Here is a 14,052-nt window from a genome sequence, read left to right on the forward strand (position 1 = left end):
CCCCTGGCCTCCTCTCATCTCCACAGCCTGCTTTGGTGTGTGTGTTTGTATGTGTGTTTGAGTGTGTCTGTTAAGGTGTTAGTTACTTGGCTTCAGGTTCTGTGGGTCCCTAATGGGCAAAATGTGTTTGGCTTCACCCTCTGAGGAAAGGGGAAAGTTTCCTCTGGTATCATTGTTGTGGTAGAGTTGAATATTTTGGTGAAAAATGTCCCATTTTTAAAAATTACTTGTGTTACTGAAGCATGATTATGGCTCTTTAGATATTTTGAAATTGTTACTCAGTTATACTGACCCATGCCCAGTGCACAATAAGAGCTGTAAATGCAGTAATTCATTAATAACAATATTCAAAAACTTGACTTAACATCGGTATCAGACTTCAAAGTTGCCTAAAGGCAAAATCTTTCATGAATATTTGAATTTTCACTCTATATTTTTTCCTTTTTTCTCTCTATTTTTATCTCCAACTTACACACTCACATGTGTAACCATTATCCCTCATGGACCAGCACAGGACACTGGTGAAAACCTATAACGAAATAATCTTTTCAAGTGTTCAGAAAGAGGACAGGTAGTGCTGGGTCAGAAAGTAACAAAGTGCAATGTTTCAAACTGTAAAAAGTCATAAGGTAAAGCTGCAACACTGCCCAAAGCAGCCACTGGCCAGTGAAACATGGGAGGTCCTCGTGCTGTGGACAGAGAAGGGTAAACGACCCTTCTTCACTTCACTGCCCCACCAGCCTCCAACAGTGAGGGTCAACTTAAAACAAAACTTTGTGATTCACGTTTCTGATCTGAGAATCAAACATTACAGCTTGCACCACCCTGCTTGTATAACTCTTGAGCAGACCTGGAAAAAAAGCCAACACACCTGAACAATCCGTGAGTGACACACTATCTCGTAATCCTCATTAAAGAGGCATCTTCCGCTTAAAGACAAAGTGCACAACAGAGCCTCCTGGAGCCATTTCAAGGGCATCTTAAGATCCCGCTGTTAGCCAAAGCCCCTTGTCTTTGAAACATAAGCCTCCTAAAGTTCTTGGAGATCCCCCCACTCTGTAAGGGGAGGAGAAAGTATCCAGAAATAACCCCAGTGTTAGAGCACCTGTGCTAAAGTGTCGGATGTTGTGTGGGACAATGTGGTCATCCTGAAGGGCTTATCTTTAGATAATTATAGACTCCTTGTGCCTCTTGCTTAACTCATAACCCTGCAGAGCAGACAACAGTGGGACACACATGCTGGGGTCATGCACCATAAATGACAAAAACCCATCAGATATAACGTTAGCTCAGCACTCAGTCACCTCCGACTTATTATCAGTAAACAGCAGAGAGAGCACCCGGAGGGTGTCCATATTGTTGCTGGGGACTTCAATAAGGCATGTTTGAAATCTGTGCTCTCCAAATTCCACCAAAATGTTAAGTGTCCTACCAGGGGGGACAGTACACTGGACCATGTGTACAGTAATATCAAGCATGGCTACAGAGTGACAGCCTAGGACAGTCTAACCACCTCTCTCTGCTCCGCACCCCTGCCTACATCCCCCTCAGGAAACAAACTCCTCCAAGCACCCAGGTCATTAAAACATTGCCAGATGATGCTCTTCTCCAGCTACGGGACTGTTTTGATCTGGTCCATGGTCAATCTTAGACCAGCAGGACCTAGAGACCTTCACTCAGTCTGTCCCTTTCTACATTAAGTGCTATGTAGAGAATGTGACACTGGACAGGAGGGACATCAAACAGGTCAAGAAGGCCTACAGGAGGAGGATAGAGGGCTTCCTCCAAGTGTGGAGAGCCATCCATGCCCTCACCAACTACAAAGGCCAGAGCCCCCAACCCCCTGACAGCAGCCTCAAATTTGCAAAGGAGCTCAGCACCTTTGCTCAGTTTGAGGCCACCCCTTCCTCGCACCCCCTGTGCTCCACGAAGGATGCCATCACCATCACCCTTCACAGAGCACTGAACTATCTGGAGAACAGGAAGAGCTAGATGAGGATGCTCTTTGTGGACTACAGTTATGTGTTCAACACCATAATACCAGACATCCTCACTACCAAACTGGACCACCTAAAGGTCCCCCCTGCATACATATGACTGTACACCAACCTACCCAACCAGCGTCAAGTATGTCGATGACACCACAGTGGTAAAGTAGGCCCAACAGTGGCTGCGCTTCCTCTGTGTCCTGAGGAAGAATAACCTGGACAGGAAGCTGCTGCTGGCCTTCTACCGCTCTTCAGTGGAGCGTGTGCTCTCCTACTGGTGCTGGGTATGCAGGGGCCACTACTAAGAACAGGAAGCCTTCTCAGAGGGTAATCAACACCACCCAAAAAAATAATTGGCTGTCCTCTGCCACCCCTGGAGGCCATCGCCAGCTCCTCCTGTCTCAGGAAAACCAGGGCCCTGCACCCTGCCCACGACCTCTTTGACCCGCTGCCCTCTGGTCGGCACCTCAATTCAATCAGGTCCCACATTTCCAGACTCACAAACAGCTTCTTCCCCTGAAACCATTCGGACTGTCAATAAACACTATCCCCCTCACACCCCACTCCTGCCCACCCACCCACCCTCACCAATCACCCCATCACTCAGGCCACTCACACATGAACTGTATGCTCAGACCAACTCTTTTTTTTGCACTGCTTCCAAGCACTTTGTTCTCCAATGTGTGCTTTTCTCTTGTGTTTATATACAATATATTATATTTCTCCTGATTATTATTTATTCCTGGTGACTTACTTTTTATGTTTTATTCCTGCACATTTGATGTCCAGCACCCATCATGTTATTGCACATGTACAATTACAATAAAGATCTATTCTATTCTATTCTATTCTATTCTATTCTATTCTATTCTATTCATTATCAAAAGGTCTGATTTTTGTCACCTTGACCAAAACAGGATTTATTTTCTTATTCTAAAGAGAGGTATAAAACAATCATATGCATCACCCGAGATGTCTGTGTGTGACTGTAGGGTTAAACCTCGATGTGTAATTAATGAATATATTATGAATCTATTAAAGACACAAATCAAGGTTTTTCTCAGACTACTATAACACTTTACTGGCTTTAAATTATTCCACAAATCCACTTCCACCAGCACCAGATTGCATGTCTCTGTGGTCATGCTGCTCCTTACGTGTAAGCACCCTCAACTGAAAAAACACTTGCCAGGCTTGGCCTTCTCACAGTGTGTCTCAGTGGATTATACACACGTGACCCTGGCAGTATAAAGATATGTAATGAAGTATCACCATGTTGTTTTTGATGACAGATAGATCAAGTACTGTGCTCGTCATGTTCTGTCATTTGCAAAATGCAATCCTAAATCTGATATTTGGCATGTAGCACCAGCTGACCCATGCCCAGGCAAAGCGCAGTAGAGCAAATAAAGTACAGGCTCACTCCCAAATAGTACTACAGGGATACATTAAAGAGCTTTGGGACGCATTTGTCTGAGCTGTGTTAAAAATAAACTGTTGCATGAATTGAAATGCTCTCTCACAGATATGCAGTACTTAATTACTTTCTATGGCTCGTGGGTTTGAACTCTCATTTTCGATTTCTTCCAAGGACAATGAAAGCAGTAAAGGTGGCTCAGTCTACTCTTACCGGACTACCTCTACCTCTCCAACCAAGCCAGAGGAGTGTCCAAGGGATCGCGGGGAGCCTGTGATTGGCCTCGCCTTTGGGACGCCAGAGCGCCGCAAAGGGAGCCTGGCAGACGTGGTGGACACACTGAAACAGAAGAAGCTCGTGGAGCTGACCAAGACAGAGCAAGACGGTAAGAAAGAGGTCTTCAGTGTATATGTGTGTTTATGTGTGTGTGTATGTTTTATCACCAGTGGACCTGAATCTTTACATTTCAGGCTAGCCTTTTATTCGAAGCTGCAGGCTGTGGAGTAACACTGCTCTTCCACTTATAAACATTCAGTTTAGCTAACTTGAAGATAACTTTATACATCTAAGAAACAGCGCTGCTTTGGGTGGGTTTTTTGGTTTCACCTGAAGGGCTTTGGGGGAGTTTTAGTAGCTTAAATGAGTTAGAGAAATGGTCTAAACACATAGTGGAACATTTTTTTTATTTATTTCAAACAAATTTTCCATATTGTCCATTTTCTAGTCCAACAATTGGTGAACTGTTTGTCTTCCATTAATATAGATTTTAAAACTTTAGCAAAGGTCCTCATTTGTTGCAGGGTTAAGAGCTATCTAGATGAGTGAATATATCACAGTGATACATTAACACACTGCAGGACTGCATCTTCATTCTAGCTTTTTACAGAAGTGATGCAGTTTTTACTCAGTTTCCCTTCCACATAAAGCAACAACAACCTTTGCTCACCATTTTGTTCTCTTTTTTTCTGAAAACTTCCTCTCCAGAAGATCTTTGAACGTCTAAAATTACAACTGACAGATCCCTCACTCGTTAGATCACAGTATCAATCAGTGAAAACACAGGTTTCCCTTTCTCCGCTGCTCCTCTGATCTACACCTCCGACACGGGAAAGGGTTGGAGTCTCCCAGCGTGCCTCAGCTTGCCCTTTTCCTCCCCAAAGCAAACCAGATCTAAAACCATCTAACACCCCTCTTTACTATTATGTGCACATAGTAATCGCGATAATATCAGAGGAGTGCTTGATCTCTCTCATTTAGAGGTTTCACTTTGTTATTGATACAGTAAAATGGGCCAGATTGGATGGCCTGAGGCGTTATACAGTCCACGGTGTCTTAAGCTCCAAGACAGGCAGCTTTGCCTCTCATATTCTGCTCTCATATTCAGCAGCAGAAAACACACACTCACAGATGTGAGTGTGTGTTTTCAAAAGTGTCGTGACACCTTCCTTTCAAATCAAAGAGGACACAAGTGGATAAAAATGCTAGGTGCCCACCTTTAAATGTGGCTCTTTTTGATTTCAGAACCACGTGTATACTTCTGATCAACAATACCCGACCTTGCTTACTGTACAATGACGTTGGCCATTTTTAATTCGTTTTGAAGTTTTCTAAACGTATTTTCCTGTTTACTGCGTGTAGTGATTGTGCAGCAACACAACAGACTTTCAGTAAACATAGGTCTTCATTGAGTTTGCTTAGGTTCCCCTTTTTTCCTCTTAATTACTTTTCATATCCCTTGTATGAGAGGAATATGAGCATGGTGTGCTGCATTCTAAAGCCGATATTCTTGATATTGTGATCAAGTGGCTCTTGGCCCCTCTTGAAGTGTTTTTGTATGTTTAATTGCAACCACTTCCACCCCTTTTCAGCTTAGAGAAATATAACAATATTAAAAAGTAAAGTCTGTTTGATCTTATATTAGTAGTATACAAAGAGACCTTTTACTACAGATGAGTGATTCAGGGTGACAGTTAATAATAGCATGATTAAATGATAAATTATTTAGAATGTTTTTTAGTTAGCAATAAATGAAATGGTGATTAATTGACAATAATTGGTTTGGAAACTATCTTGTAAAGGTGAGACTGATGCTTTTTAAACTTTATACATGGTTGTTTACTACTGTGCAGATCATCTGTAAAAACATTGGGATGACTAGTATCATGATGAAAGGCATGTCTAAAATGATGTTTAAAGTATGCAGTTGGTGTGATGAAACTTACAAGACGGATCCTGGAGCTCACAGTCCACTTCCTGTTCATGAACTGTGCAGCTTTGTTACTCGTTTGCTTTCTCTCAGTGTTGGGGTTGGTTTAAACACCAGGACTGCTGACGTACATTTACAAGATCAGGATCTGAGTTAGTCTTGCTTTCACAACAATAGTCTTGCATGTTGAAAAATGAAACTCCCAGTGTGTTAAAATGTGAAAAACAAAATGGGTCCTGGCCAAGTGTCCATATGTGATGAGATGATGTAATAGGTGATAAGAGCACCATTGTGTGTATCTCTGATAGACCAGGCACTTCAACAAAACAGCAGTATGGACTTTTTGATGTTGCGACTGAGGACAAGTTTACTGATTGGTAAAAACCCCCAAAAACTTTATCACAAAACAAAAATAACATTTCCTCATCATTAAGAAATACATATTGCGGTTTAGTGTAATTATTTCTACCTCTATGATGCAATTCCATCCATTCGTCCATCATTTTCCTAACTACTTATTCAGTTCAGGGTTGTGGGGCAGCTGGATCTCTCATATGGCGAGGAGCAGGATACATCCTGGGCAGGTCAGCAGCATCATCACAGGGTCATGATGCGATGCATAATATACTGTTGATAAATTCAATACTTTATGCTCCATGAAATATGACAAAGAAATGTAATTATTTATGATTATTAAACATTGCTAATAATTATATCATTGTTTGTAACATAAAAAGGCTAGTTTAATTAACATCATCAACAATGATGGTTAACTATGGAAGCAATGCTTATGCTAAAAGATACAGTAATACTAGTAACAGTAAGAATAGCAGTGATGTTTCAAAATGACTTTGATATTAAGCATCTCGTTCTTTGCTAATTATCCGCAGTACTAGCACTGATCATGCTGCACACACTTACACAAAAACAAACAAGGTAAACATGTGCAGTATAACCAGGCACACTGAATCATACAGGGCTTGCTTGAATAGTAATTGTGTTTCAGGGCCTTGTAATCATTCATGCGAATTGCTGTGATCCTTGTAGAAGCATTGTAAAAATGTCTTTCATCCAGCGCTTTGGTAATGCTTAGCTGCAGAGACTGACGGGTACTTCTGCTTTTTTTTTTCTTAATGAATTTAGTCAAAAATGAGGTGATTGATAGAGGCTGAATGCTTCATCGAGTGAGCTTTCAAACCCGATGAGCAATAACGCTCCACATCCTTTTTCTTTTTTTCCCCTCATTTGTTAATTTGCTTGAATACTGCCTCCTATTTTAATTGCCTCTTTCTCTTCTCTAGTTGATTATTGTCTTTTTCCATTTATCTTTTCAGTTCATCTTCTTTCTATCCTTCAACTGCTGGAGCATTTCAAATCACTTCTAGCACATTTTTTTAAAAATCCTTTTGCAACAGGCAACCTTGCTCACATCCTAAAATAAATCTTTGTTTGTGTTACTGGTGAGGATGAAGGATTCCAAATGCATAAGCTGTCTGATTTGTTTGTTTTGTTAAAAGAATGTAAAGCAGAAAGGAGTGCAAGGCCATTGTGGTGAATAGACCTATGTACTGAGGTCTTGTGTGGAGTAGATCAGAGATAATTTTTTGCGTTATTGTATAACTCAAATATTCAGGAATTCTGCATTTGAGCCAAGTCTTTTTTTTCCTGGCTCTTTAGTCGCGCGTGTTAACTTTGACTCACACTTAAAATGGAGTTTGTTCAGAATGCTCTTACGGCACCAGCAGATTTGATCATCGCCACTCAAATGGGAAGCACATTAAGCTCTGAACAATACTGCCCCTCACCTTGTCCTCTGCCTCCTGCTGCTAAGGGCTCAGTCAGCTGAGCTCTCCCAAGTTAGATTGGCTGTGTGATCAAATGGAACAGACCCTATCCAACCACCGAGCACTCACTTAGCCTAACGTGGCTGACCCCTATGCACTGTGGCCCGGAGCTAAAGTGTGGATGATGTCGCTGTTAGCCCTCGTGCTGCGCTTACCCCCTGTCGGCACGCTGTTAGCAGTCTGCTTCTCAGAGGTGCCCTAAGTGCCTGTGACAGCTCTACTGAATAGACATGGCCTCGCTTTGCTATGCGTGACTTTATTTATTTATTTATTTATATCTTCACACAAAGACAGCCTCAGCTTTTAAAAGCTTTATCAAGAAGTCTTTAAGACTGTGTCAGGTAGCAGTATTTCCACACAGCTAAGTTGCTGAAAATGCATCATTTTCAACTAGACTCTCACAACATGGGAGCCAAGAGGGTGAAGGTCTGGTGTTTTCTGGAGAATTTTGTATTTATGCTGAATTGTGCCTGTCTTATGTGAAGATTTAGCTACAAAAGCTTTCTGCATACAAAAGGGTTTCTCTATACCGTTAGAGCACTTATTAGACTAGTAGGCTGGTTGCTGAATAAAATGTTCACGGCCAGGGTGACGGAAGATCAGAATTAAACAAACAAACAGAAAAAAGCAGGTCCTAGATTTGTTGTTGAATGGAAATACTCCATCCTCAGTCGCTTTGCAACTAAAAATAAGAGATGGAGAGGTTGGGAAATAAAAGCTTGGAATAAACAATTACGGTAATAACCCAGACAATTCTTTGTCTCTGAACACTGATACATCCTTTCTTCTTAGCCATTTTTAATCTGAATTCAGCTCATCTCCTTGAGGCCTCTTTACAAAAAGGGAAACAACACTCAGAAGTGGACACATTTAACTGAATGCCAAACCCAGCCATTCTGGGCTACTGCCTGGCGGACATTAAACCCATTCAAGTGTGCAATCAAGCTCCCTTCGTTTTGATGAGTGAATTATGATTATCTGTATTGTCATGCCTCCCGGGGGCTGACCTGCAGTGTTGGAGTCTGGCATGGGGAAAGTGCCCTGGTGCCAACTTAGTCAGCCATCTAAATGTGCCTACTGCAGCTTTGGTGCCTGGCAAACACTTAACATCACTCTAATCCCTGCTTACACTTGAGCCTGTATGAATTACTGTACAATCCATGTCTTTCATTTGCAAATGAGATCAGGTCCAATTACGGCAACACTGCACTACTCCGGAGCGGTTACAAAACAGACACCTGTGTGAATAATTTATTACCCGACCCGAACTGGAGTTGAATTTAGCAACAAAAGATTCAATTCAATTCAGTTGTATTTATATAGTGCCAAATGACAACAGCAGTTGCCTCAAGGTGCTTTATATCGTAAGGTAAAGACCCTATAATAATACAGAGACAAGTCCAACAGTCAAATGACCCCCGATGAGCAAGAACATGGCAACGGTGGGAAGGAAAAACTCCCTTTTAACAGGAAGAAATCTCTGGCAGAACCAGGTTCAGGGAGGTGGCCATCTGCTGTGAAAATGCATTTAACATGCTCCATTAGGGCAGCATGTCCATACTATATTTGCATCCATCCAGTTTAACAAAGAAAAACACCAGATGTAGCCAATACCTCAAGGTACACATTTAGCTTTCATGTAAACTCTGAGCCTGTTTGGTACTGACTGGTGGTGCAGTTTCAGATTTGCCACTAACTGCCCCTCACATCATATGGAAATGGGCAAAAGCATAACATCCAAACTAACATTAGTGGTAAGATGATGATGCATTTCTACGATCCAACAAATCTGTCTTTCTTTTTGTGAGTCACTGTGACTGCCTCCATTGATTTATTTCTGTGGAGCCGGAACTTCCTCGAGTCTTTTTTTCTGGTTCGTTGTCCTGTTTCGGCTTTGAATGTGTTATATGACTTGCTTCATCAGAGAGTTCTACATTTGTGCATGCACTCGTCTCTCTCCGGTTTGAAATGACAGCAGTGTAATGGGAAAAATGCGATGTCACAGAGTGCACCAATCAAAGCTTTGCACTATCAGTCAAATTATGAATAAACCGCAACCACACATTCCTGATAAAGCAGGACAGCTGTGGTTTTTAAGTGTTAAACTTCTAAAATTGACAGCGAATTGGATAAAGAACTCAGTGTTGCTAATTTCATGTGAAAAACTGGTTTAAACCCAAGTTTACAGAAGGGCTTAAAACCTTTTACACAAAAATAAATAGTCAAAGCCACTGTATGTTAATTAGACATAGTAAAAACAGCAAACTCTGACCTACATGCAAAGTGTAATCAGTACACAAAAAAACATTACTTTATCTTTCACGCATACACAGTGACATCAACATTTGCAGCTCTTTTTAAGCTGCACTTTTATTAGCCTTGTTCTGTGTGCTTAAGCCTATGTTGTCCATTTTGGAGGTGTCTGCACTATGTCTTGTGCTGAGGCCAGTCCAGAGCTGGACACTCAATCACCAATATAATGGCATCCCCAGCTGGAAGAGGAGGTCAGAGCAAGGTCAAACCTTCACTTAACCCCGTTTTTCTGTGACAATAGAAACATTCTGCCTTGGTTCTTTCTGACTGCTGAAAGATGTTTCAACATCTCTGTTGTTACGAACTGTGCAGCACGCACTCCTCCACCCGAGGGAGAGTGTGCGCTCTGACTATTGGGCATTTTGGGAGTGCTATAATGTTCAATAAAACATTCCCTCTGAGATTTCACTTGTAACTATAATGAATGAATCTTTGATCTTATTAGCAGTTTAGGTGCTACCCTTGCTCGTCAGCAATACTGTGTGAAGGTTAAATACTCTGTATGTTCCGTCAGCTAAGCTGCAGAAGAAGCAATGGTGACTGAACTTTGAGCGTGAGCCCTGTGAGCCAGTGCCCCATGTGCCTGATATGTGTGTGTGTGTGTGTGTTTGTGTGTGAAGGCTTATGGATTCATACACTCAGGTGGAAGTAGTGATGACAGCTTAACAAGCAAGCTGGGCTGGCCCTGAGAGTTAAGCTTATTAGCTAATTAACAAAGCCTTGGCTCTGGCACCATGTTTGCCTTCCTCTATGGGATTGGCAGCTTGAGATGTGATTGTGTGCAGGTAGAGGCTTTGTTTGTGCATATGTGCATGTAGCTCAGCTTTCCACACCAATAAACATCTCATCTGAACTCGCCATATTATAGCCAATGGCCAGCATTTGTGAAAATGCTAGATTTTTATTGAAAATTCAGTAAACGTCATTCTTTAATCTTAAACTTGATCTCCTTTTACATATCGCTGTGTTTCCTGGTCAGTACTTCCTTGTTTCTGGCAACAGGCTGACTCCCCCTGGACTTCTTGTGGTTGGGTTAAATCTATTCGTCTGTAATTGATAGGGATCTCTTTACTAATGATCAGGCACAGCCTGTGAGTCTTGAGTGCAAATACAGTCAGTGGGATATGCCCAGTAGCCCTCTCCTGCTCACTTTGGCTGTAGGCCAGCCAACATATGGTATGAGCGCATGCAATGTGGTTTGTCGGAACAGTTTTGAACGTTGTCCAAAAGAATCAGGTTAAATTGCAATTTTCTCAAGTCCTCCTTTTTTACTAGGATTTCAGCAAAGTGCCAATTTGATCCTGATAATTTGGTGAAGGCCAGCATGATATAACCATAATGGAAAAAAATACTGACTGTGTCACAGCCAAGATAACTTCTGCTTGAGGCCTGTGGAGCATGTTTGACGTGGCTTCTCAAAGATGTGGACTTTAATGCACTGCGTTACAAACTGCGATGGAAATTGTTTGTCTCGACTAAACCGTCACACACACGGCATTAATATGCGGGATACTGCGTTTCCAGTCTGCTTTGTATTTGAATGCTATTTTCCTCTTAAACAAAAATGATCTAATCTATTAATTTCGCTTGTTTATAACACGGTTTTTGGAGAAAAGTTTGTGGTAATCACTTGTTGTTTTCACTAAATACTCACGGGATTTGCAGGACAAATTTTTGGTAGATTTTTGGTGGACCGACTTAAAAAAAAAATTTCATTTCAATTTCTGTTATTTTCCTTAGAATGAATTCATATTCTGAACTCTGCGCTCTGCTTTAAACTACAGACATATTAGACATTTTCCAAAGAACATTTATGGAAAAAAATTCAAATAAGGCTGACTATGAAATTAAATGTTTTTAATTATTTTAATGCAGAGGGATTCATCACTCTTAGAAACCAGCCGCTATTTTCACAGCAAAATTCTTATGGCAGTGTTAACTCTGAATGTGTGTTAAAACTGTGTGCTGATAGTACCTCTTAAGAGGTATGTCTGATCATTTCTCCTGTCATTGATGTTTTGAGGAGCAGCTGCATTACATGCATATGCAGTCCTTCCCCCCCCCCCCCCTTTTTTTTTATTGTTTTTGTGATGCGAGAGTATCTGCTTGGGGCAGGTGGGTATGGTTTGGAGTTCTGACGGCTCTGTTGGATTCACTTGCCTTTTCTTCTCTTTGGTTTGCTGTGAAATAAATGAGGACGTAGCCCAGACTCAATGTCAGCTCCCGGAGCCCCCTCTCCCTCCACCAAAACCACAGGCCCCACCCAAACCAGCTCCCGTGGGGGCCCGACCCAAAACAGCACTTCTATTGTGCCTGAACAACACATCTTTCTGTGTGTATACATTTGTTCATGTCTGTGTGTGTGTGTGCTAGCAGGGATAAGATTTCATATATTAAATCTAAAGTGGAGCCAGAAGCCTGGGCCTTGAACTGATCTTTTGGGACTGTGTGTTTGACAAAGAAGCAATTTTGTTGCCTGGATATAAGTGCCCTCATTTTCAAATTTCTTTTATTTATTTAAAAAAATACAGATCTAAATTTCTTGTTAACCAAAGTCCTATTAAGTGTGGTCAAGCCCAGCTATTTTGTTTATAACTCGTTCTTTTTATTTTTTTTTATCCGCAGAACTTGATGTTACAAACTTTTCAGTCAATGCAGTTTAAATTAAAGCAGGTCACAGATTTATTTAAATGTACAAAATTGTGTAGTTAAATCCAAAGCTCTGGCGTATGTGGTGGCTTTTAAACACTTGCCAGCGAGACCTGCTTAATTATTCTCCATCACTCAGATAAAGAGTGGAGATAAATAAATAAAGTGTATTTTATTACTTTTTAAAATAACTGAAAGTTAAATAATAAAATCATCCACAAGTAAGATGTGACATCTGTCCAAGTCTTTTTACAAAAGTGGCTAAGCTCTACCACCTTCACTTTTATCTTCAAATCCTGCTGTCACATCAGTGTGCAGCAGGCTGTAGAAAGCAGTACCTTTTCTTCGAGGACAAATTTTCACCTTGTTGTTTCCTCACGTTCAGGCGGCAGCGGCGGCTGTTGATATCAGTGTAGTAATTCAGAGCAGGCCTGACCTCTCTGACTGCACCGCCGGGATCAACAGCTGGGTTTTTCTAGTATTAAAGTCACACCTTCAGTAGAAACACTATACTTTATCTAATTCAGTGCCCGGTTTCAGCCCACAGTCTTCAGCAGTACGCCCCTCTTATATCATATAAAGTGCTTTACACTGCTGGGGGGAGTAGTTCATGAGTATTTTTAGCATGTGACTCAAAGCCCCACCCGAGCAATGTTGGAAGCTGACGTTGTCTAAGCTGCAGGTAAAGTAAATGAATAAAAACTTTGTTGTTAACTGTCAAAGGACAAATTTCATGCCAATTAAATGCCAAGTAGATTTACGACACATTACTAAAGTGGTGTCTTCAGGTGGCCTCTTAAATTTTGCGTTGCAATCGATGTTTTATTTAGACTGCAGTTTAGTCAGCTGATTTGTTCATACAAGATCTGCTTCATACCATATGAATTTGTAGACATAAAGGGGTTTAGGTAATCTACAGGCTCCTGCAACATCACAGGTTTACACCAGACAGGGAGCAAAATGCATTTCTTGATGATGACGTAGGATAATAAAAATTCTTTAGCATGAGTTTTGACACATGTGGAGTGTCAAATAAATTTTTCAATATTTGTTTCTATGGTTGTTTCTAAATACTGAATTTAGGTCTCTCAATTGTGAATTTTCATTTTCACAGTGTTCTGACATTTAATAGACAAGCTGGTAAAAGCAATAAGCAAGGAATTTCTTGTCTTTTCTTTTTCTCCTGCAACAAAAAAAATAAAGTTCATATATGTATATATGACTTCATAAGTCCTGTTGTCCTGTTGTGTAGCATTAGTTGTAATGTGATTATGATTATAAATGTAACAGATTTAAATGATATCTGCAATATATGCGGTTCCTCCTACAAGTGGCCCTCTGCAAGCATATTGCTGGACGGCAAAAGAATGTGTGTGTGCGTGTGTCTGTTTTTCGTACAAGGAGGGTGATGTATGTGAAGAGGGTTGCACAGGGCTACTTGCAGACACCCCCCCCCCCCCCGGTCAGGATCAATGGCTGCTTTCTCAGGCCATGTTCTTTGACAAGAGAGTCCGGGTGTCATCTGACAGATGAAAATAGTGTGTGTGAAATGGACACCGTGCTAACACGCAGCCAGGCTAACCACGCTGCAGTTTAATGGTTTTACAACACTGAGCGAGAAGTGCTAGGTCATTG

General features: G+C 41.3%; 1 protein-coding gene across 7 annotated transcripts in view; it reads left to right on the forward strand.

Moving 5' to 3' along the window:
- The window catches only part of LOC120730202 (transcription factor SOX-6-like), a 104,488-nt gene that overhangs the window by 33,216 nt on the left and 57,220 nt on the right, over window positions 1-14,052 (forward strand). For all 7 annotated transcript variants that reach the window (XM_040026424.1, XM_040026426.1, XM_040026420.1 and 4 more), the window contains one exon: window positions 3,580-3,790. In XM_040026424.1, the coding sequence (XP_039882358.1) occupies window positions 3,580-3,790 (211 nt within the window). The remainder of the gene's footprint in view (window positions 1-3,579; window positions 3,791-14,052) is intronic.

This window comes from Simochromis diagramma, unplaced genomic scaffold (genome assembly GCF_900408965.1).
Source record: "Simochromis diagramma unplaced genomic scaffold, fSimDia1.1 OVJJ01000293.1, whole genome shotgun sequence".
NCBI lineage: Eukaryota > Metazoa > Chordata > Actinopteri > Cichliformes > Cichlidae > Simochromis > Simochromis diagramma.